The following is a 25,931-nucleotide window of genomic DNA, read 5'->3' on the forward strand; positions in this document are numbered from 1 at the left end:
AAAGCACATATAGGCTGACCTACAGATTTCCCACGTCAAGTGGGAAACAGATTTTGTTCCCACAGTGTACTTGTCATCCTGTTTTTCTGCATTATTAAGATTTATTTTCATTTCTAAATCCATTTAAAAGTCAGTATAAAACCACTCCTGTTTTCCCCAAGGTCATTTTCCTTGTGCAACGGCTTTAATAGAAATGGGTGGCCTCTCTGTAATGTCTGTTTTCCAAAGGCATCCTCTCACCAGTCCGGCTTCCTCCATGCATTTTGAGCTGTAACTTCCATCAGTCCCAATCAGCCAGGCCAATGCTTAAGGGTGATAAGATTTGTAATCTAACAATATCTCAAAAACACCAGATGAGGAAAGGTTATGGCCCAGGGCATCCAGACAGATAGTTCTAGCTTGCAAGCCCATCTCACGACAAGTATCTGGAGCCCTTCATTGCAGCAGTTCAGCTTTTCTTTTGCTGGCTGTGTTGGAGGTGTCAGGCCCTTTCTTTGGTCTTCTGCATGCTTGACTGCCAAGGGCAGGCCTCGCGCTTTGCTCCTGGACTACAGCTCACTGCTGCTACTGCCCTGTCTTAGTTTGGGGGCCCTCTGGGCTGCCCCTGGGTTGTAGGGTCCCAGAGCGCCATCTGGAGATTCCTCTGCCTCATGACAGTACAGTGGAGCCTCGCTTGACGACGTTAATTCGTTCCAGCGAAATCGCTGTAGAGCGAAAATGTCGTCAAACAAAATTAAAAAACCCATTGAAACGCATTGAAAACCGTTAAATGTGTTCCAATGGGCTGAATACCTGCTCGTCCAGTGAAGATCCTCCATACGGCAGCCATTTTCTGGTGCCTGTTAAGTGAAAAATCAGTCCTAAAAACAGTTGGGGGCAATTTTCTTCAGCCGGTGGCCATTTTGAAACCCGGCAATCAGCTGTTTGCTGATTGTCGTAAAGCGAAAATCAGTTTCTGGAGCAGGGAACCGATCATCGTGAAACAAAAAAAGCCCTTTTAAACCATCGTTTTGCGATCGCAACAGCGATCACAAAAACTTCAACGTTAAGCGGATTCGTCGTTATATGGGGTAATCGTCCAGTGGGGCACGACTGTACTGTCCATCTTATAAACTGAGTAAGGGCTGCATGGCCAGATGGCAAGACAGCAAACATCCCCTCCCCTGCCAGTTCAGGTGTGAATTGTTCTTCCTCTTCCCTCCCTGCTAGTCCGAACAGCACCAGAAGCCTTGGAGAGCCATCCTGTTAATATGCAGTTTAGCTGCTCCTTCATAATACGTATAATAATCTTAGAACTGTAGAGCTGGAAGGGGACTGTATGGATCACTGAGTCCAGCTCCTGCCAAACAGGCACGCTGGGGATTGGAACTCCCAACCTTTGGCTTTGCAGGCAGATCTCTAAACCACTGAGCTTTTTTTCCCCTTGCAGGGCCTAGACTGAGGATTCAACAAACAGCAGTCTCTACTTGGGAAGGGTGGTTGGGGAAAGGGCATGAAGGGAGAGAGTTAAATGCTCCTCGCCCAGGGCTATTTTGTGAGCAAACTGGCAACATTTGGCTGCTGCAGAGAGACAGCCACAGCTCCTGTGTCAATTGCTGGTATATTGTGAGGCATGGCTAATGGAATCGTCGGGCGCTTAGGGCGTTCCGCTCTTCTTCACTCCTATTCATCCAGAAGAATAAGGGAGCTGTGCTGTTTCATTTCTCGGGGCATTGCAGTATCCCAGCTACACACAATGGAGCTCCTTCTTCCTCCCTTTAGGGGCGGCCATGTGCAGCTTGTGGATGGCTCGGATATAAGCTACGTGGAAGATGGGACGCCTTGTGGACCCAACATGCTGTGTCTCGATCACAAATGCCTTCCTGTGTCTGCCTTCAACTTCAGCACCTGCCCAGGCAGCTGGGGTGGCCAGATCTGCTTTGACCATGGGGTAAACCTTCTGCACCAGTGGGGCAGTTTGTAAATGTCTTGCTTTTAGCATTCGTTTAGGGCCATGATCTCCACAGATTCAAATGTTGAGCCATTTACTGTGATTTTCTTGGATTTTAAGCAAGCCCGAGGGCATCTTTGGCAAGGCAGTTCTTTGCCCGGAGCAGACTTTCCAGAGCTCCACGCGAATTAAGCAAAAGAAGCCAGAATTGGCTAGAAGTCCACTTCCAGTTATTTGTGGGTGTTAAAAAGATCCCAGGGGACCTTTGATGTATAGTAATAGGGAATCCTCATTCCTGTGGACTTCCAGGTGCTGCAGTTCGCTTCTAATTTTTAACCAAAAAAATGGAGGAGGCGGTGCTGGGGGCTGCTCGGAAAGCACCCTTAGAGAGGCAAGACTTCGTTCACTCTTGCCTTAGAGTCAAGGGGGGAGATTTTTGAAGTTATATTGTTAAATTCAATATATAATATTGATATTAAGGTGCCAGGTCAAAACTAATGGACAAATTGAATTTGTTTTACAATGGGCTCATTCAGAAATAGTCAGGCCACAGCAGAAAAAGCACTAGAAAACTATGTTTTGGCATCAACTTTTTCTGTTTGATCTTATTGTATTATTTTTGCTGTCCTACTCTATAATGACTCTCTGTACCACTGCAGAGAAAAGCAACTCTTTTTTTAAAAAAAGCAAACTAGGTAGACATCTTTTAGGGTCCTGAGAGATCTCTTTCTTGGTTTTAGGTCTGCAGCAACGAAGGCCAGTGCATCTGTTATCCTGACTGGACAGGCAAAGACTGCAGTGTCTTTGACCCCATCCCAGAGCCCAAGCCTACAGGGGAGACAGAGAAGTACAAGGGTAAGTTGAGGATAAGGCTTTCTAAAAGTTGGCTGCAGTCTCTTCATCTCACTTAATCATATTTCAGAAGTATAGATGGGGAGTGGGTGGGTGGAACATAGAATGTTCTTCCCTGAACATGTTCTTTTCTGGGATTACAGCTCCGAGAGTTCCCTTAGGACTCTAGGAGGTTCTATTTGCAAAAAGGAGTAATTTTTACAAGCTCTGGATTCCTTGTATTCTCAAAAGCTTTCATGGCCAGGATCTGATGGTTGTTGTGGGTGAACTCACAGAGCATGGACAGAGTTCCTACTCCAGTCCTCTGAAGATGCCGGCTACAGAGACTGGCGAAACATCAGGAAGAACAACCTTCAGAAAACGTCCAAAGAGGCTGAAAAACCCACAACAACCATCTGGATTCCTTCGTTGTTGCAAGGAAGGCATTTAACAACAACATGAAGTCCTGGAAAGAGACCTTCCTGACTTGTCTTAGTGATGATCCTTCTGTCTGTCTTTGGCTCCTATGCACTGTCAGATCAAACTGTACTTTGCAGATAGCACATCGTTAAACGAAGGACTTCTTTAAGTGCTGAAAGACATCTATTGTCACAGAGAGAGCTTTTTTTACTTCTCTTTGCAAATTAGATTGCTTAGTTTCATGACCAGTCAGTCAGCAGGAGAAAAGCAATGACTTCTTTTACAAGTATGATTATTCAGACATGAAGGTTGGCAAGATTTATGTCTCTTAAAGGCTAATGTTATTTGAAACTCCGCTTCTGATAATCTTAGAATCCTAGCACGGTAGAGTTGGAGGGGAGCCTATGGATCATTGAGTCCAGCCCCTTGTCAGACTGGCACTGTGAGGAACCAAACTCCCAGCCCTCTGGCTCTGCAGACAGATACCTAAACCACTGAGTTATCCAGCAGTTCAAACTATACAGTACAACAAGTCATGGCATTCTGGTTGTACTGTATAGTTTGACTCTGTCAGTAATGGTGCTGCTGAGGAAAGGGGAAGTAGCAGATCTGGCAGGCTTAAGATAATCCTAGTAGGTACTGTATTTTAAAAACCATATTCATATCTTCTTCCCCCTATTCTGTTTAGAACAGCACAAGATTTTCTTTCTCTAACCACTATATTTAGATAGAGTGTTTGTAAAATTATAGAGGTCCAGCTGTTTAGAAACAACTACTTTCTCTGGCTGCCAATCTCAATGAACCATGAGCGATGAGTTCTTGTGAAGTATTTATAAGACAGACCCTCGGTCATTCTTAAGTCAGGATCTCTCTCCAGGCTGAGTTGCTCCCCATTTCTCACATAGGCTTTACTCCTTGCCCTGTAAATTCAGTCCCTGACTTATTGGGTCTTCCCTTTTCACATGTTTCTGTCCACTCTTCCTCCACAGGTCCCAGTGGCACCAACATCATTATTGGCTCCATCGCTGGAGCCATCCTGGTGGCTGCTATCGTCCTCGGTGGCACCGGATGGGGATTTAAGTAAGCAGTGTGGACACGCGCATGCTGTGCTTCCCAGACTGCTGTGCCTTTGCACTGCACTGCCTGGGGGGATGCGCTCTCTTGATCTCGCATGCTCTGCTCCAGGCACCCTTTGCAGCGGGCCTTTTTGCACCAGCGCTCATCTGTGAAGGATGGGGCATGGACCACTTCTCTCAAACATCAGCTTTGGCTGTTTTCTCTCAGGGTGGATTCATACAACAAGTTCCAAGTGGCTGTTAACCTGGTCAGGCCACAAGCAGGCCACTTGCTACCTTTTTTCTATGATCTGTAGACTCTTCCTGGGGTAGCCTAGGGACGGCATAGGTGGATTCTTCAGTCGTCAATGTTTGTGATGACCCAGTCCCATGCCTGGGTAGGGAACAGGCAGCTGCCTGGCCTGATGGAAAGAGGGCCCTCTTCTCTACAGAAGCTGTAGCATGTGGGGATTGACTGAGATCCGGGCTAAGCTCTTTTTGCCCCTGAAGGACCCTGATCCTTCTCAGGAATCACAGGAAACCACCACCTCCAGGTAGGGAAAGGTGGCAAATGAAGGTATGCTGGGCTTAGGGTCATGCTGGCCAAGCCACCAATTGAAAATTTGTTTCCACCCTCAGACAATTAAGGGTTGGTTGCCGCGGGCGTGACAAGCCTGGGGTGCATTTTTTTTTCAGGGAGAGAACACAGAACTTGGAAATGCTGCCTTTTTTGACTAGAGGTCCCTGAATCCCCAGAAAGCAAGGCTGTTTTGGGGAGATGTGTTCAAAAAAAAAAAAAAAAAACAGATTTGACAGAAGCACCAAGCCTTTGCATATGTTAATTTTATGGAGGCTGTTCTGGGTTCACTGTCTGCCCCAGTGTGCCTAGCATTGTCTGTGCTTTTGGGCCCACTACAGATGTGCTTGAAAGACACTTGTCAGGCTGACTCTTTACCCTGACCTGTTTTGCACGGTGCATGTTATTATATATAGCTTGAAGGTACTCTCTTGTGGCAGGAGCCGCGAATTTGCCTCGTCTAGTGAGTGGGAAGGGGAGAATGTGGAATGCTTAAGGTTTGCTTGAATCTGGTAAATCCCAGCTCTTGCCATAGGAAGACACACTGGAAAGAAAGGTTTACTCTGTGTGATGTGTTTAAATTGCCCTGTGGTGTGTTTGCCACCTGCAGTGTGTGATTGGCATGTAAAGAAGCTTCTTAATGGAGTCTGTGACAGTAGCCAGAAGTTAAGAAAATCACCAAGATGTGCTTCCTTGAAAGTTAATTCCAGTGTGGCAAGGTTCACTGGCACCATGGCATTTTGGATGTTTTCTTAGCTGACCCCATCACTTCTCTTGCTCTAAGAGTAATGACTGTTCATGCCCTCCTGCCCTGCCCTCCAACATGTGGTATCTGGTGGTCAAGAGATAATGGTTGGGAGGGCAGTTTAAAATGCAGTTGTTTCCCATAGCCCTCCTTCTTGAAAACCTGTTCTGCTGGTAGATGTCAAGACTTTCTCCTTGTAATAATGCTTCAGACTGCAGTCCACATTGAATAAGGGCACATGTCCTGACACCCCCTTTTCCTGCTCACAGTGTCACTCTAAGTGTCTTTTAAGGAACTGGGCTTCAGTTTCACTCAGGTGACATGGCTACACATTAGGGTTCCTCTGATACTGTTTGGTTTTCTCTTAGGTGCTTTTGGATCATGTACCTTCAGTGGGCTCAGGGTCGGGGATGTTCTTGTGTTTGGGAGAGAATCAGAGGCAGCACTCTGGAAGTGATGGGGGGGCCAAGCGTAGACTGGCTGGAGAAGTCACACACTTCTTCTCTGCCCCACTGGTCTTTTGCATGGACTGACACTTGCATGGATGAAGGAGGTGCGACTGAAATGACAGCTGCATGACTCAAATGCTAGGAGTGTGGTGTGGGGGGAGGGAGGGAGAGACGTGGGGTGGAGGTGGGGCGGGGGAATGTGCAACAGGTGTTCTCCTCCAGGGCGATCAGCAAATAGTGAAGGCGTAAGCTGCCGAAACCTCAGAGTGGACTCCTCCAAAGTAGATGGTGCCCTCACTTGATTTCCCCACATGACCTCCTCCTCTCACAGAACTCATTGCTGGTATGGTATGTTGTATGTGTCTGTCCCTCAGTGCGGCTACATTGGAAAGCAAGGCATTTCAGATGCGGCTGTCAGTGGTGTTCTGGATGCTGGAAGGGAGGGAGAAGTCTGGGGAAGGGGCAAGAGGCCCTTCAGTTTCTAACAATACGAGCTGACCACCTTCTTTTTAGGTCTGCAGCTTTTTCTTTTGATTATTGAACTTCCTCACAACTCCTTCTCAGTTCCCCAGTTGAGCCCCAGACACTTGGAATCCTGTTGTCTTAGGGGGCTTCTAAAACATTTTCTAAAAATGGCCAAGTGCACTCTGGAAGGAAGAGTTGGCTATAAAATTCAGGATTCATTCTTTGCCAGTCAAATGTTTGCTTTCTGTTGGGGAAGGCCAGCCAGGAGTTGCTGAAAGTACAGTAGTGGTGAAAATTACAAATCTGTTCAAAGAAACAAGAGTCCAGAAACAGGAAGGGAGGCATAAAGAAAACAGAGAACCTTTGCTAGGTGAGAGAGAGAAGCTTCACTCCTGAATGCATTGACAGCTTCCAACAAGGTCCATGTAATTTCTAGATGTGTAGAATACTCTCACCATTGCTTCTGTACTAATCAGGGTTAGATAGTTGCTTCAAATCAAAGAGGTTCGTATTCAGTATTTCCAGGAGAACATAGATTAAGAACTCGAGGCCCTGCAGTCCCTGAACTTACGCAGCGGGGGAGGTCGAAGTGAAGCTGCTCCTACTTTCTGGACATGGCCAGCAAACCTCCTCCTGCCACATCCCTTGACTTTAAAGTTCAGACAGGAGCAGTCTAACCTAGCGGCACTCTGCGAGAATGATGGCGGTAGGACCTCTCTGCGCAAAAGCTGCCCTGGATGGTAAGAAGACATTGCATGCATGGCTGAATTTTTGCATTACTGACCATGGCATGTGGCACAGAGACCGGAGGCGGTTAGGCCAAGGTGTTCCCAGCTGAAGTGACCTCCTAACCCCCCCTCCCCCCCTCTCTTTTCCTTCTCTCTCCTCGGCTTGCAAAGGAACATTCGCAGAGGAAGGTATGACCCAGCTCAGCACAGCGTGTAGCATCTCCCCTTGCTGCTGCCGCCACCACCACCACCACCGCTGCTTCTCTCCATCATCTGCCAATTCCATCCCACCACCACCACCACCCTTCTCATCGCCTTCACCCTGCGCCCCCCCCCCTTGCTTGCAATGATCACGGAAGGGGTGGCCGCACCGGAGCTCCTGCAGGGGGTCCCTCTCGGCAAGGAGGATCTCATCTGTGCCGTCGCTTTCCTTCACTCATCGATCCATGCTAACATCAGCTGCTGCAGCCCTGTCTGTTTCCTCAGTTGCTTTGTGTCCTGATTGGGAATATTTTGGAAATGAAAGAATGACAGGAGGGGATTTTTTTTTTGTTTAATACTAATGGTTTAAATATCTGGCTGTAGGGCCAGAGCGCCTCCAGAAGAAGGGAGTGTTAAACACACTTCTGCATGTTCTCTACCTAAAACCCTGGAAAGGGTCACCATAAGTCAGAATTGAATGAATGGCGCACAAATACATTAATTAATGATTCAGCTACATAATGTGGCATTGGGTCTGGCCCTCCTCACCAAATGTGTATGGCAGCCTCAGAGCTTCGAAGAGTTACTTTTATGGACTATAATTCCAATAAAGCCCCAGCTGAGGGCTTCTGAGAGCTATACTCCATAAAAGTAACTTTTAAAACTGATGGTGCGCTTTATCTCACTGTTTAGCTCCAATTACTGGTTTGCTGCTCCGCTGATATGAAATAACTCAAGAGAAGGCTCCCTGTATTTTACAGGAGGGCTGAAGGAGGATTGTAATACACACATATGCACACTGATGTCTTAGACGATAGTCCCCACAATCTCTGATCATTGGTCATGCTAGGTGGGGCTGATAGGATGTGTAAGTGTGCTTTTGTACATGCAGCATTTTGTTTGAATGGAGGCCCAGAGTAGGCATGCTGCTCAGTTATAAGCATTTTTCTGCTTTTTCTCGCCTTTTAAAATGTAGCCAGGACTGTGGTGATGATCATAGATGGGGTTGCTTATCCCTGTCTAGAACATTGCTACCTTTCTCAAATTCATAGTCCCCCCCCCAAATTTATTCTCCCCAGTTCTGCTTTTCATCAGGCTTGCTTCTGCTCCTCTCCCTTCTTCACTTTCGTCTGCAGACGAAAAGCTGCGGAGATCATATCCTGTTCCTCTGTGGTACAAAACAGCTTTGGGGAGGCCATTTTGCAGGGGATTGTCTGCAGTGTTCAGTGTGCAGTGGTGGTGGGTGACAGATGTCTGTCTCACTGTGCACAAAACAACTGTGATGGGACATCATATAAACAGGCCCTCTAATAGAATTTTACAAGCATGGGGTATTAGTCATGATGATCCACATGCTTAGAAAAATGCTAGCATAAAAATAGGTCATCACACTTGCCCAGCCTTCTCTAGCCCATTGTCCCTTGGATGTGATGCACTGCAACCCCCAACATTGACTTGGCTCTTGTAGGCAGGCGGCAATGGGAAGTGTAGTCCAGTCCAATGTATCTGCATTACAGTTTCTGCCATTGGTTCTGTACCATATCACACAGCCTTCCTTGAGGCAAGTGTGCTGGACTGCAGTTCCCTTCAACCTCAGGCAATGTGGCAAGTTATCAAGAATGATGGGGTTTGAAGTCCAGCATCTGAGGAATGAGAGAATTTTACCTGGATCTGAATTATCATTGTGGTGTACTTCTCAAACATGAGAAATAAGGTATAAAACATCATTATTGTCCTTCATCGCATTGGACAAAGTGGAATTAATAGTATTCCATGTCATCCATGCCCTCCCATGAAATATTAGATAATAATAATATAGCAATAATTATTTATTTATATTGCACCACACGTCAGAGGACATTCTACTAAAACCAATAAACATGCAAACACAAACTCTTTGGAATGGGCAGCAATTCAAAAAGAATTTTACTACCAACAAGCCAATTAAAAAAAATACTGGACACTGGTCACCCACCTCTCCCTAGACCTGACATCTAAGACCCCAGATTGAACAGACAGGTTTTCAGACCTCATCTAAATTTGGCTGGCTTCCATTCGGAGGTGCAGAGGAGAGAAAATTCTGCAATCTGTGTACTGACTCCTTATAAAAGGAATATATTGTGGAACCAGCCCCACTGAATAATTAGGAAAAGAAAAACAGTTAAATGTTAAGGGTATTAAAATATGTCCTTGACCTAATAGGCAGACAATGCAATGTCCTATGATGATAGGGAATAGAATAACATGATAAAACTAAAACCACTTGTACCGTACTATTCTGTATAAGAGTAAGAGGATGGAGTGAAGAAGAAGGAAGACTATTACAATAATCTAATTATGAAACCATCAGGGCATGAACAAGGAGCTCCCAGGCACCAGGGGTCAGGAAGTGAGATGGAAGTTACAGTATATACCCTGGCTGCTTCATTCACAAATGAATGAAGTGACAGCCCATCATCTACTAAAATTCTGAGATCCATGGCTCTGAGATGGATCACCCAACAACCCAGAGAAAGGAAGGAAGAACAGTTCAAGGGATAGGCAAGATGATCAGAATGACAGATCAAGACTTCAGTCTTATTCAAGTTCAGCTTCAAATGATGGCAGGACATCCATGATGAGGCAGCTTGTCAAGGATGGCCAGACCTCATCACTATGTTCAGGATAAGATTGGTACACCTGAGTATCATCAGCATAAATATGATAATGAAAACCCAAACTGGAAATTAAAGCACCCAAGGGCAGTTTATGTAGAGAGGACAGAACAGGGTCAAATATTGAGCCCTGTGGAACACCAGCAGCCAGAGAGGAAAGATTGAGAGGTTTTAATACCCGTAGAAACTGGAATGGAATGATTTAACAAATAAGAAAACTGAGCTGGCATTTCCAAATACCCAAAAAGGCCAGTCTTGCCAAAATAATCTGGTGGTGAAGTGTATCAAATGCCATTGACAAATCAAGCAAATAAATACTGATGAATAATGTTGAGCCTTGGCCTCCAGGATATTACTCAGAACTTGAGAAAGTGCTGCCTCAGATAAATGTGTAGCTTGAAATCCATATTGTAATGGATTGAAAAAAAAACATGGACAGGCTTAATCAGAGGCCAGTTAAGAAAGGATTACTCTTTTCAAAATGTTAGACAAAAAAAGGAAGAAGAGAAATAAACATAATTAACACAAACAGAAGGATCAAAGGAAAGTGTGTGTTTTTTTCAACAAAGAATGGACAAAAGCATGCTCATCTGAACCTGGAAATTTGTCAGTAGTAAGTGAACAGTTTCACCAAAGTGGTCAAACAAGGCAAGAGAGAAGAAACTGTACAGTGAAATAAAGAAAAGAAAATTTATAGCAGTTGTAGTTAGGGAGAAAACAGAATTGTAGAAACTGCTCCTCTGACACCCATGGAAATTCAGATTAATTCTCTGTAGGCTGAGATGGAAAGGAATGAGAGAGAATAAAAAACCTGCTAAAGCAGTCAAAGTTTCTGAGCCTTCTGAAAAAAGTAATCAGCCAGGGCATCAACTAAGGGAGATAAAAATGCATCTAACTATGGGGCCCATAAGCTCAAAAATATTAAATACTGTAACTGCCTTGCATTGTGTGCCGGCACCAAAATAGTAGACTAATAAAAAGCCTGCTTAGCCTTATCTAAATTAAAAAAAAAATCTTCCCAATGCAGATTTTAAAAGGAGTGCTCTGATCGTTGTTCTAAACAACAAAGAGAAGACAGCTCATTTTTAAGCTCCTGAGTCAGCCAAGGATGAGCAGGGTGAACAACTCTCACCTAACAAACTAAAGGGCTAATTGCTCCGAAGCAGAACTAGTTGCTGTTTGGAAAGCAGCAGCCAATCCATCTCCTGAGCTGACCTGTAAACGATCATTAACCTGCAAACACTGTGGCCTTGACCAATTCAAAAATGGCTGTAAGGTCTTATTCAGGGCTGCTAGAAGAAATTTTAGCGAAGTTCATAGTAACCATCTGTAGACAGAGCAGGGGGAAGAGGAAGTTACAAAAACTATGCAAGAAAAAATGATTAAAAAGACCACTATCGAAAATAATGGCTGGAGAAAATGCTAACCCTTTTATAAGTAAGCAAATACAAGGGTCTTCCCCCGCTCAACAGAAGTTGCTAGTGTCCTGAAATAACTACCTGCCACGGTCAAATAACTGCCTGCCTCCTCCTAGGCCTAAAAGGTAGCACTGAAATAGTTGAAACTGTAGACATGTCCTAATGATATAATATATGAGAACTTCAAAACACTTCCTGACTGCATGATCAAATGCTGGGTGATTCGCTGCAGTTACAGTACAGGTCAACTCAGATTTGAAATTAGCACTAGATCACCTTACCACCAGTATTGATATAGTAGTTTAGCACTAGATCGCCTGTGGATGAGGAAAAACATTGTGAAGAAACCCCAAACAATCCACCTGAAATGAAAGACATTCCTATGGTATATATATTTCTATACACTTTAAGAAGAACTGTGGAACTCTGCCACTTTTTTTGGGGGGGGACACTGGACAACCCTCTCAATGGTTGACAATGAAACATGAAGGCAAAGGTCGGACCAGAGGAAATAAGTAAAGAAGGGGAGCTGTGGGATGAATTGAGTGGGGACATTGAGTATGAACACTGCACTCAGTCCTCAGCCCTGTGCGATCACTGACTGCAAATTCAAACATAATACAGGCTGTGAGGGATTTGGCTTGCCAGTGTAGTGGAAGTCTTATTTCAAATCTCTCACATGGCCTCTCAGCATAAACTCATAGACCTTCTTGGATACCTTTCCTCCCGTTCACTAAGTTGTTTAAATAGTTAATTATTTCAGCTACACAACGCATCTTATCATAGAATTGTAGAAAAGTAAAGTTGAAAGGGGCCTACAAGGCGATCAAGTCCATCCCGCTGCTCAATGCAGGAGTACAATCAAAGCATATCTGCCAGGTGATTATTTAAGTTTTTCTTGAGTGCCTCCAGTGTTGGAGCACTCACCAACTCCCGAGGTAACTGGTTCCACTGTCAAACTGCTCTAACAGTAAGAATTTTTTTCCTGATAGTCAGCTGAAATATAGGTTCTTTAACTTGAGCCTATTGTTGCATGTCCTACACTCTGGGATGATTGAGAACAGATCTTGTCCCTCCTCTGTATGACAGTATTATCAGTAGTGGAAGAAATAGCTAAAGAAGTATCAATGTCATCCAATGAGTAGAGAATATATTAGAAATAATTCAACCTTTCTGGGTTTCAGGCAGGTATTATAGTCCTAAATCTTGATGAGAATCTCCATACAGTCACAAGACTTGCAGAGATTAAAAACAAAATAAAAAAGCAGGAACCAATTAACTTTAAAATGTTAAACTACTAAAATGATGAGGCTCTTAATGACATTGTAAAACTATCTTCCAATAAATTATTCTCCTTCCTTCATCTGTTTTCCTAATAGGCAACATAAAAACTCCCCTTGGTGCAGCAATTTCCCAAGTTTAATTGATTAACTTTAAGCAAATTGATAAACTCTTCTGACCACCTTGGGCTTCTATCTTTTCCCCTTCCACAAAGGAGTACTTTTACTCCTTTTCAATGTTAGGGGGGAAATTGGACTAGCACTATTAATCTTGACACACTCTTTTCTACATACATGCAAACAGATTTTGTTTTTCTGTTGACTGGAGAAATATTTGATTGTGAACAAATGACCCCATAGCAAGCAGTTTCGGAGAAGCAAGGGTAGTAAATAGTAGTAGTGTAATATTATAAGATATATTGCTGTACCACAAAACATACTATATGGAAGGCTACAGAAGAACCTTAAAAGGGTTCCTCTGGGATCAACAAGCCACTCACTATCATTCACTAGGAGGGATGTACAAGTCTCAGCCATTCTTAAGGAGAACTCTCCTTCTTGAAGACTGGGATTATTTAGGAACCTGTTCCTATCCAAAAGTGAGGGAAAGTGCTCTGCCCCGTCTGTATGGGATGAAATGCAAATTCATGCTCATCAGCTGCTATTCCCTACATGGTATATGTTTGTCTGTGAATGTGAACTGGCTGCTCCCTTGGTGCTCCTCTCATTTCATGGCTTCACTGTTCCCTGGAAGCTTAAAAGAGCCAGACTTGTTGGGGAGGGGAGATAATGTTTTCTGCAGGTGGGGAGACAAATTAATTTTATTCACATAAACGTGATAATTGTGTATCATATAGATGGAACAGAGTCGTTACACAATTCAGTATTGTTTTTATTTTTTCCTGTTAGCAGCAAGTTCTTTAAAAATACTAAAAACGCACATTCGTTTCTAGGTTGTGATAACCTTGTTCCTACTTTTACTGCTACTCATCAGGCTGAAACTGTGTTGTACAGTTAAAAAGAATAATAGTCCTTTGGTCATACACTAAGTTATTATTATTTTATTCTGCAGCAAAATGAATAGGGTGTTTTCCAAGGCAGAGGACATATTTTTCAGGAAACCTTAAACAAACAGAACCTCTGTTTAAAGAATTAGTATGGTGGAAGCCAGTGGTACTAAAACATTTTGATCGTGTTTTTAAAAAAATTTAAACAACAAAGTACCGATAGAGATGCTGTAACCTACTATGAGTTAGGATTGCTACCTTATTTTCTTGGCAGGGCACGTATGACAGGCAGAAATTCAGTAGGTAAAATGGAAAAGAGAAGCTGCACTTGCTGAATACCTGCCTGCCAAGCAGCTGCTGCTTATTGAACAGGCGGGCCAGCTCAGGTTATTTTGCTGCCTGAGGCAAAGAAGCATGTAGTGTCCCTGCCTCAGCAAGTCAAGGTGAACTGGGCCCAAGACTGGCCTAGCTACTTTGGTGTCTGAAGCACAACAGTTCCTAAATTTTTCTCTCTGGGATTTAAAATACAATAACCACTAACAACATCCTGCCTTGTCATCATATCCAAAGCCTGACGTGTTCACCTTAAGTTTGTTTAATGAAAAGATCTTGCACAAGAGCATTGTTGGAGGGAGAAATGACAGCCCTACCCATGATTACTGTTCATCAAGATAGGTATGGATGAATTTATGTTAAAGAGGCTGCCCTGTGAGGTGCACAAGATTCGAGTCATTTACGGCTTTACAGAGACTAAGCAGCATTTGCTTATCCGGGAGGGACAAGATACAGGATTGTGCCTGCCACTTCTTTCTGATTATGGTTAACAAGGAGTTTTTAATATACAGGACAGAAACCTATTGGCACTTTACATTTGTTTAAGGGAAATCATGCAAGTCACAATGACAAATTGTTGCATATTAGCAAAGTGGTAGATGTGTTTCAGGGCTCACACACCCAAGAATGCAACAAACACCTTTTTAATGTGTGGTAATTTGCCTTCATAACTTAATATAATTTCTCTTAAAGGTAAAAGGTAAAGGTTCCCCTTGACAATTTTTGTCCAGTCGTGTTCGATTCTGGGGGGCGGTGCTCATCCCCGTTTCCAAGCCATAGAGCCAGCGTTTTGTCCGAAGACAATCTTCCGTGGTCACATGGCCAGTGCGTCTTAGACACGGAACGCTGTTACCTTCCCACCAAGGTGATCCCTATGTATCTACTTGCATTTGCATGCTTTCGAACTGCTAGCTTGGCAGGAGCTGGGACAAGCGACGGGAGCTCACTCCGTTGCGTGGATTCGATCTTACGACTGCTGGTCTTCTGACCTTGCACCACAGAGGCTTCTGCGGTTTAGCCCACAGTGCCACCACGTCCCTGGTAATTTCTCTTACTCCAGTGTAAATTGCCAATAGGATTCTGACCATAATTCTCTCCCTCCCATAACTCCAAAAGTGCATATCTTTCAAAAGTGCTTTTATTCTATGATTAGAACTTTTATTTTGTTGCACAGTATCGTGCTGCAGACCTAAAGTAATTGTTTCGAAAATCTCAGCATTCAGCCTGCTTCAAAAAGGAGCAAGTTTCAGTTCCCAAGTAAGAAAGTGTAGTCCTGGCCATACAATATGAGTGATGAACACAAAAGTAATAAATGGTCTGAAAGAAAGATCGGACTAAATGATTTCATATTATACCTGGAATTATATTTTAGCAGCATTCTCATAAAAGTGAATCAAATGGTTCTAAGCTAAATTTTACAACAATAGCAGCCCAAGCGGCAGAATTTTAGCAGGTTAATATTTACTTAGCTTGGTGATGAATGATAGTATAAGTGTTACCTACTGAGACAGCAGCCCTAATCCTGTTTATCAGAGGTTAAATCCCATTGAACAAAGTGGGAATATCTGATTAGACTTGTACATTGATTGCACTGCTAGTTTCTGTGGAGTGAAATAATAATAAAAAAAGTGGCAGTCTTGAAACCAGTACTTTCCATGTTATATTACTCAACACTCTAATAGTCACAACTAGGAATATTGTGAAGGCAATAAGAAGAATACAACACTTGCATATTTGCAAACAACTGTACATCATGAAGAATTTCCTTTACTTTTGCTGGCTGGATAGTTCAGTGAATTAGGTATCTGGTTGTGGACCCAGAGGTTGGGAGTTCAATTCCTCACTGTGCTTCCCAGAGGAGGCAAACTGTACGGCCTTGGGCAAGTTGCACAGTCCCAGGAGAAAAGACTGATGCTGTAAACCCTTACTCCCATGCCTTTAGATATTTTAATTTAAAAAAAAAACATTGGCCACTAGAGGGTACAAAGAGGCTTTTCCCATTCACCTGCCTCTCCATTATTGTGCAATCAGGCAGGCATTTAGCCTGCTGTTTTGTTTTTTCCCCAGTGTAGAGTTGGACTGACTTGCTCCTTTTTCCTGTGATCAGACAGTGTAATAGCTGGCATGAACCAGCCTGTTCCCAGAGCACTATCTGCACCTCGTGTGTGTAGGATCACTTAATTTCCAGCGCATGCAATGCTTGGAAATGAAGCAAAGCGAGGCATTTTCTCTGAATTTCCCATCTCGTGGAATGGCTTAAGAAGACAGCCACTTCACACTACTAGCAAATTAAACACTTCCTCTGCTCCTTCACTGGCAGTGAATTTAGCTGCAGGTAGCCTTTAAAACAAATAATGAAAAGAATTTTTAAAAAGCAACAGCTTGTTGCCTCCTGCTTCCAGGAGCAAGATTTCAATTTTTATTTTTTTAAATCAGCGATGCAATGCATTTGCATTGCCCTAACACAGTGTAAAAAAAAAAAATTAACTTCCTCTGGCTGTCCATGGAGGAACAGAGAAAATGTTTACTTTGCCAATAGTGCGAAGTGGCTGTCTTCTGAACTCACGTCACAATATGGGACATTGACAGTGAAAGGAGCCAGATCCAATAGGATCCCTTGAAGTTGTATGCCATTTGGATGTGAGGATTGCACCAGATGGCATACTGGGCCATGACTTGGCATCTAGCAACCCTATTTAGCTCAATCCAGCCTGCTCCAATGAGCCCATGTAGACATGCCCACTGGTAAACTTTTTTTTTCAGTTAACAAAAACCCATTCTAGCAATCATTGCAGTTCATAGCCATGTCATTAAAAATTTAAATAATACCAATATCATTTAAAAATTGCAAATCCCCCCCCCCCGATCTGCTGATATGGCCTACTCCTGTGAATATGTGTCCCGCAAAATAGTTCCTGCCAAATGAAAATAACTGTGCTGCCCATATTCTACAGCATGGGGAGTGCACTATAGACGGACAGCTTTACAGCAAACCTTGGGAAAAACTTGTAGATTCCTCAATAGCGTTGAAGCAGGTAAGGCAAGGGATGCATCTGGCTCTTTTAATCAAACCAGGGTAGCATCACAATCACTTCCATCCTGTGCTCCTTGATTACTAATGGACTGCCTCTAAACTACCCCTTGCTTCTGTGTTACAGGTCGGGCGGGGCTTAGCCCCATATCTTAACCCTGATCTTTGTGCTGCTGGGTCTGTATTCTTATCCTGGGGTGGTGAGGAAGGTAAAGGGGCCTTCCTTTCCTCTTGCTGGGCAGCAGATAACCTACGTCCCAAGCCACGAAGTCTTCCTTTGCCTCTTGGATGAACATGAGCAGGAAAAAACACACTCTCTTTAAAGGGAGGGAGCCTGCACTGCACTCCTGTGCCTCACACTGTGGGAACCGATCTTCCTCGGACCACCACAAGCCTCTCTCTTACCATCATGTCATCTCACAACTATCCTCAAGGGATGAAAGGACAGGAGAAGCTACTTACACCTTCCCAGGTCTACATTTGTGCCTCACTTTTGGTATGCCCACCAAGGAATGTAAAACGCTGGATCCACGCCACGCTGCACAGGACTAAAGCTGAACACCTTTTCTCCGCTTTCGGGCCTGGAAGACACAACACCCTGCCCCTTTCCTTGGAGAGAATTGAGCCTCAGGAGGTTTTTTTTTAAATAGGGGAAAGGTTATTTGTGGTGTCAACTAGGTCATACTTTCTTCAGTGGTTGTTTTCCCCACCTGTAATTCTCGTATCATTTTGTTCCTAGAGAGGTATATTTTGCAACAGCACAAATCTGCTTTTGGGCACATGGTACATAGCATTTTTAACCAACCAACCAACAAGACCCACGAATGAGAACAGGCTTTTGTACATTCACTGCCAGGGCTTGTAAAGGTGCTGGGAGTGAGGAAATGGCATGTGTTTAACTTGGCTGATCTCCCCCTCATTTCACTCTGTCCCTAAAACCTTGAAGGATGAATGTATTTATCTGGTGCTCTTCATAAATCCATATAGGGTTCACCATCTTTAGAGAGCAAAACAGGGCAGGGGACATTGTCTCTAAGGGCCTACTGACGGCAGCTATAAACACTTAAGGCAGTGTTCGGCACAGGTCCATTTTTGAGCTGGGTGAAACTGAACATTAGCAAGTGGGGCAATGCTATCCATCCCTATTCCACCCCCCACTCCCACCCCCCGTTCTCAACAAAACTAGAGTTTGGGAATATTATTTATGTTAGCTACAGTTCACCGTGGCCTTGGTGACTGGTGAATTCTGGGAGTGACCATCCAAAAGAGTAACTTTTCACAGCTCTGCAAAAGGTATTCTATATGCTTTCTTCTTGTACATCATCATTACTAATATTTCACAATGAAGATTTAGAGGGTGATATGTGAAAAGGTCCACTTTGACATATTAATGGGTATTAGGATGTGACCAGGTAACTTTGATCCTTGAAGGCGCCTTATACAGTAGTTTTAGTGCCTCAACCATTTCTCTTTGCACATTGGTTTCCATCCAACAGTGAAAGACTAAAATTCATGGAATTATGGTGAATTATGTCCCAGAATTCAAGTTCAGATGCTTAAAAAAATCCTTGATAGACACCTAAGCCATTCATAAATTCAGGACTCCCTTTCAAAGGGAATCTATGAATTGTTTGGCTTTGCAATTCTACCAGCAGCTACTGTGTTTCCCTGAAAATAAGACAGGGTCTTATATTAATTTTTGCTCCAAAACAACGCATTAGGGCTTATTTTCAGAGGATGTTTTATTTTTACAGTCATGTCATCTTTTTCTGGTTGCTGCACAATGCTGCAGAATGATGGAGGGTGGAGTTTCACTTAACTAGGGCTTATTTTGGGGGTAGGGCTTATATTACAAGCATCCTGAAAGATCATACTAGGGCTTTTTTCAGGTTAGGTCTTATTTTCGGGGAAACAAGGTAATGCACATAGTAGAAACAAAGGATATTCTGCTATAGGAGCATAGAAAAAATACTTTTTGAATTACAGCTTCCAGAATTGCCCCAACCTGCAAGGCTATTAGTGAATTAGCTAGTCTACCTTACTGCTTTGTATACATTTTTCTGTCCAAATCTGCACCATGAATGGCCAAGTACATTCCCCACAAAGTAATACAAGCTCCCCACCACAAGGCCAGCCAGTTGCATTTTTTAAAAAAACATAAAATTGTTATTTTTGTGAGTGGAGGCCTCTGGGAGGGCTTAGAATATTCTTGAAGTCACCTTCATCAGAAATAGAAGTAATCATTCTAGTTTTGTTTTTAAAATGTGCTCACTTTCAGGCTTGGCACACCATGGGGTGGTGCTGGTGAAAAATTGGACCCCAGGCCTCTCAGAGTTGGCTACCCTGACCTAAAGGGTTGTATTGCAGCAGAACAGCATCACCTGTCTTTAGCACCCCGCACCCCGCCATTTAGAAAAAAATGTTAGGCTCAAAAATTAAGGACGAAAATTACGGCCATATGAAGAAGAAATTAGTAACTAATAATTGGTGTGGCAAATAACTTTTTTATTTATTAATTAATTATTTATTTATTGTATTTATATCCCGCCTATCTAGTCATTTCAACCACTCCAGATGATTGCAAACATCCTTCCCACTACATCTGCAACTAGTAAGCCAGCTTCAACATTTAGCATCACTAGTGGATAGGGATGGGGGATATTCACCCTGACTGAGGGTTGAACCTCCCTTTTCCAACACTGGGATAGAGGTGACATTCCTCCCATCTTTGATTACTTAAATAACAAATAATGGAATTTCTGCACATTTTACATCAGGTTTGTCTTGCTTACCTGAAAGTTGGCTCCAGTTTATTTCATTGGAGCCAAATGGAAGTAACATCAGGAAATATAATTCGAAAATGGGTAGAGCCTAGCCTTTGCAGATGTGGTATGAGGGGCAGCTGCATCAGTTGCTAGATAGATTCTCATGTGAACACACCTCCACTTTATCCCTTTACAATCTCTTTACATGTTGTAAACTAGCATGCCAAAGACCAGGGTATCTTTTTCTTCTGAAGTGATCTTTCTTTCATAGGTGATGAGGATGAGGATATGATTATGATTTTTGATAATGTGAACCCCAACTTACAGTTTAATAAGGTAAAGCCAAATTCTGCAAGATCAACCAGTTATACATTTCCTGCAGATTTTGGAAGGGGATTAAGTCAGTTGGGGAATGTCACAGAAGCAGGATCTTCTCCAAGCATTATTCCCCAGTCTAAATTGTTCCTCAAAGTTCTGTTTGCTCCATTATAACATAAAGGATATTCCTATAGGTTTTTTTACAGAGTAACTAGCTTTAGAAAATTTAGATTAGAAGAAAGAATTTAAAAACTCAACTTGTTACACTTTCCTAATACACACACACACACACACACACACACACACACACACACACACACACACACTCTCTCTCTCTCTCTCTCTCTCTCTCTCTCTCTCTCTCTCTCTCTCTCTCTCTCTCTTAAATCAAACACACATGGATTGGGGTTAGTTTATGCTTAAGGTTTCCCTTCAAATAGTATTTGTTTCAAAAAACTATCTCCCCATCCCCACACATGAGTTTCAAAAAGTTTTTAGAAGTGAAAAAGAAAAGGGGTGTGATATAAAAGAAAATAGAACAAAAAAGGGTCTTGAATGGCATTGACCACAGCATTTAGTTTAGCCTTCAGCATCTTTTCTGAAAGCCAATGGCCAGAAGAATCGATTTCTAGATGAAACTACTTCCTCATTTGACAAAGCAAACAAACAAACAAGCAAAACTATAAATATAGAATTATATTAAAAGATCTTTATATGTCTCCTTAGGATTATCTCTGGAATGTAAACAATAGCATCTGTTGCACGTCTAATTCCAGAGTTACCTATAAGAAAGCATTTGAGATTGCAAATGAAATATTACAAAAGCAGGAAATACACTTTTCTCTGAAGGCTGCTTTGACCTTCAGCCTGCCCCATCCCTTCCTCATTGACTTCCCTTAGGGTTGCTAGTTCAGTCTTGGAGGGATGGGAAATTTTTTAAAAAGGGAATTGAGATTTAGGAAAGTTCAGATTCCTGCTCTTAAACATATCATAATAACAATAGCCATTGTTCAGCTAAGGTACAGGACAGATAGTGTGTAAGCCTTACCTAGCCATATGATAAATGGAATGTTTGTCTTCTTTGGGCAGCTATTACAGTTCAGACTAAGTCTCACTCATCCGGTTTACCCATTGAAGGAAGAACCTGCAAATCCAGCTTTAAGGGAATTAAATGCATTGATCAACTACCTCCTGAGCTGGTAGCAAGGCTTTCCAGTCCAGTTTTGCACATGGAGGCAGATTTGTTTTATTTATTTATTCTTTTGAAAAATCAGGTTTTATTCCACCCCTCTCCTGCTGTTCCAGAAGCCAGCAATAAGGATGGCATTCTGCCACACCCCGTGGCACCTGCTGCCTGTTCTGAATGGGTGACAGAAGGCACATATACATGGAACAGCCATATAGGCACTCATATACATGAACACAGGCAACCCAGAAGCAGAAATTGGGTGGAGCAGGTAGAAGTAGGCTGGCCAGGGTCAGCATGAGATCAGGTACTGTGCCATTGGTCCTAATGGGCCAGCCAACAGTTACCATGCTCTAGACGTAATTTCAAGCAAAATATGTGATGCTCTTCTAGCTTACTCCATCTTCCTGTAACTCCCAATAAATTTCCCCTTCCTTTCCCTTTGGAGCTTCATGAAAGAGAAAGCATTGCACAGTTAAAGCATGTGTGCTGTGACTGCTTCCATCTTGCAGTTGAGGTTAGTTAGAGTTAGATATGTTATGCTGGGCTTTTTTATTCCACTGAGAACTGATGGTTGGCAAACTGACATTCAAACCAGGTAAGGTTGTTTTCTTCTGGGACCAACATTTGTTTATATAAGCATCAGGGAAATGTTTTGTCAGGCTGGGTGATTTTTGAAACTACTTGCATATACGTTCTGCAGTTACTTTGTGAATGGCCTTGAGTAATCCACTTTTGGAAGGTCTACAAGTGTATACTGTTGGGGGTGTGTATGTATGTATCAAGCAGAACTTGGAAAAGTTACATTGTGGACTACAATTCCCATACTGCTCCTGACAGCATAGTCCTTGACTATGGTGGTTGGGGTGTTCTGAGTGTTATAGTCCTTTTAAAAAATATAACTCTTCCAAACTCTGGTTTAAAGTTAGCAGCTGTGTGTGGGTATGTGGGTATGTGCGTGCATGCATGCATGCATACATAGGTACGTGGTGGAGGTTGCGCATGTGCAAAGATGTATAGTTCCTAGTGCAACAGACAACCTGAACCCTTTTTTAACATTCGCACAGTAGCAAGGATCAAGGCTCTTAACAGCTTCAAGGTGGGGCAGTAAGGAAGAAGAAGACAACGAAAGGGGCGTCACAAGACACAGAGCACAACAGTGGGGAGAGCTGATTTTGAGCTGCACTCACCTGGGATCCCGGCCATCTCCCACACTCTCCAGCCCATAGGCACACAGGAGGACGCTGATGTTTTGGCCTGTCTTCAGCTAAGAAGCCTTGTCTGCATACTGTGATTTGCTCAAAGACTCACTCTTGGGCCATCGCTGGGCATTCTTGTAGATACACATTGTACTTTCATTACACATGTTGAATGTTGAAGGCTGGGCAAGGGGAAGGGTCCACACTCCTTTGAAAGAACACTTTGGAGTCTTCCACTCCGGCAAATGCCAACCACTGGATGCCAGGCCTTCTCCTTTTGTGTCTCCTGCTACACTGCGCACATAACCTGCCAATGTTTAAAAGAGAACCATTAGTGTTCTTCTCCTGATACCTCCTGTCCCTACCACCAAGTCCTGGCCACAAATAAAAACAAGGCCAATATTTTAAAGTTTGAATTCATACAGAATCCTAATATATATTACAAAGGAAAAAAAATACTAAAATGCATCCAACTGCCATATCTTAAAGACTCAAAAGGGAAAGCCCCTTTTCCCTTTTATTTTCCTGTTTCAACTCTTACTGTGTTTGACCTCTACCAAGCAGTTTGCAAAGTTCAATTAGTTAATTTGTGAGATTTGTATTCTTCTAAGGATACCTGGTTTGAGCTGGCAACTTAGGTCCTGCTTTGCTTCATCTTCTCAACGTGCCAAGGAGAAAGAGTTATTTCAAAGGACTTTGCTTTGATATAACAACTTCGGTCTTGCAAATTGTATTGTGTTTATCCCAACTTTTCAGAGGGCCTATTAGCTGTTTCATGGACCTCGGGGCTCATATTGCAATTGACCTCTGGCAAAGCTTATTTTAATTTTTTTGCACTGCCCAATCCTGTGCCTGTTTTTAGGAAGTAAGTCTCATTGTGCTCAAAGGGAGGTGCTTCAAAATAAGTGTGCATGCATAGGATTGGTGTTCTCTTCTTCCAGTAGCTGGTTTCTACAACAGATAGACTAGGGCTCAACCTAGGAATCACATTGTTTGACTTGGTAACTTTTCTCCTTACGTGGGAAAAATGATTGAGGGTGCTTTGTGATTCGATAAATCCTGGGGTTCTGTAGCTGGCTAAGCACTGTGCTCTGCTCATGTTCAGTGGCATGGTCTTCTTTATTACTGCATGAGATAACCCAGAGATAAGCCCTGACATTTTCTGGGGGAAAAGGTTAAATGAAAAGCCTTCACTCTTCATCTGCTTAGAGAAATGCTCTTCTCTTTTTTTAACATCACTTAAAGTGAATCCTGGCACTAAAAAACAAAGTTTCCAGTTTCCCCCTGCCCCCACAATCTCTAGCTTGAAAATACACAAGATGAATATCACCTTTGTGAATGCCAAAGAGGTATTGGATACCTCATGAAGTCTCTGCAGATCCTTGGTTCAAGTCAAATTCGGAAACTGGTTAGTCATTCCAGGGATCTATGGCTTATATTCCATCTTTGCCAGGTTGACCTCAGCTATGCAGATGTCCATGCAAGATTTTGAATTTTAGTGGGGATTATGGGGAATTGTCCTTGCACATCTGGAGAACACTAAAGTGGGGAAGACTGGCCTTAAATACAGCGCCCAAAATCCTGATGTATAAATTACATCTATGTAAGAGTGGTTATGTCAACAGCAGGGAAAGATTTTCAGTAACTAAAGAGTTCCTCCTTGCATCCGAGAGTTCCCACAGCTCGCACACAATGAGATTGATTACATGTGAGTTGGACAAGCCACAGGAGAGAAGTGGGAGCTCTTTAATTACTAAAACTTTCCTCCTGCTATTGATGCCATCACTCTTAAGGCAGATGAAAGTTATATAGCAGGATATTAGCCAATGTGTGATTGCACATTAATGATTTGATGTTGACTCCTGAGCAATGTAATGGAGTTCCATTCAGTTGTTCTTCAATAAAAGGATATAATAGATCTTTTTTTAAAAAAAGGAACTGGCCTGCCTCCCATGCCAGGTTCTTGATCTTTGCCCTGACACACCTTGTAAGTTATAGAAACACATCTGGCAGAGGCAAAAAGGGAAAGTAGCTGTTTAAACAGTTAGGTCTCTTGACTCCTTATTTTGAACAGGAGGAAACCGACTTCAGCATGCACTTTCACTTTGCTTTGAGACTGGATCTCTTGATTTCGCTACATACAGATCACTAGAGGTTTGTAAGCATTGCTGTTAACATTAAGGTAAATTTTGCAAAACCTGAACTCAGATGTTGGGGAAATTTTGGACTGACAACAAATGCTGAAAAAAAAAGAAATTTAAAATGTTTTATAAATTAATGGAATTTATTCATTTATTTGTTACACTTTTACCTGTCAAACAACCAAAGTTCTCTAGATGATTCATAAAATAAGGTTAGAAAACAACACCAAGGACTCTTTTAAATGGATTGCTTGTTCTACTGTTCCACACTGGTGTTTTCAGCATTTTCCCCCACCACCCAGATGATTTGTCCAGGGATATTCCTGAGATTTCCCAAGTTATTTTCTCCCCTCCAGAATTAGTTGTGCATAGTTCATGAAGTGATGTTTAACACTCAGCACTTTTAATTGAACTTCATATCCATTGTGAGAGCTTCGGGTTGGAAGATTTCAATTCATACTCAAAATTAGTTTTAAAAAACCAATAAGAAGTAGAGAAGCCCAAACAAGGACGAGGATTTCTTCTCTCCCCAAGTTTGTTTTTAGAGAGACTCTATTCTTTTCAGAAAGAGAGAACAAATGTTCTATTTGAAAGAGCCCTAAAAATATACAAATGTACTAAAACATAATGTAAAATCTAAAACAGAACAGAATAAATTGTGAATAAACAAACATAATTGTTTACAATGTAAGTGGTTGTTAGTATCTTTTTTTCCCCCCTATGTATTATTTTGGAGCTATATTTTAATTTGCTACAGTTTTTAACAAGGTTTGATTAGGCTAACCTCTAACTGTAAGGGGAGAATAAATCCCTGTATATTAAAAACAAATTAAAGAAGGATTTCCCTTTTGACTACTGCAAGGAATGCTCCTCTCAGTCCCACAGAACATCTTCAGAGAAATGTGTCTTTCGGATTCTCGTGGTGTATTCTCTCCAGTAATGTCATCTGCTTTGTTATGTGTGATTTGGAAAGTGGACATGCAAAGGAAGTCATAGTTTTACATTAGAGCAATAATTCAAACTGCAGAAGTGCTTCGCTTTTTGGAAGATTTCAATTCATATTCAAAACTAGTTTTAAAAAACCAATAAGAAATAGAGAATCCCAAACAAGGATGAGGATTTCTTATTCCACAACATTACATTTCATATACTTATTTCACCAATTCAGGGAGTATTTCTTTTAGAAAGGGATTTCTCT

At 42.5% G+C, this 25,931-nt stretch overlaps 1 protein-coding gene across 7 annotated transcripts in view; it reads left to right on the forward strand.

Moving 5' to 3' along the window:
- Positions 1-25,424, forward strand: part of ADAM11 (ADAM metallopeptidase domain 11) — an 88,022-nt gene extending 62,598 nt beyond the window's left edge. For 2 of the 7 annotated variants that reach the window (XM_073004145.2, XM_078377801.1), the window contains exons 23-26: positions 1,762-1,930; positions 2,671-2,785; positions 4,171-4,261; positions 22,461-25,424. In XM_073004145.2, coding sequence (XP_072860246.2) covers positions 1,762-1,930; positions 2,671-2,785; positions 4,171-4,261; positions 22,461-22,482 — 397 coding nt within the window. In that variant the 3' untranslated portion in view covers positions 22,483-25,424. Of the gene's footprint in view, positions 1-1,761; positions 1,931-2,670; positions 2,786-4,170; positions 4,262-7,371; positions 7,547-17,251; positions 19,447-22,460 lie in introns of those variants that run through there. The other 5 variants (XM_073004146.2, XM_078377802.1, XM_073004141.2 and 2 more) reach the window with 3 other exon arrangements.
- The last annotated feature ends 507 nt before the right edge of the window (positions 25,425-25,931 follow it).

The sequence above is a fragment of the Pogona vitticeps genome, chromosome 6, assembly GCF_051106095.1.
Source record: "Pogona vitticeps strain Pit_001003342236 chromosome 6, PviZW2.1, whole genome shotgun sequence".
Lineage (NCBI taxonomy): Eukaryota > Metazoa > Chordata > Lepidosauria > Squamata > Agamidae > Pogona > Pogona vitticeps.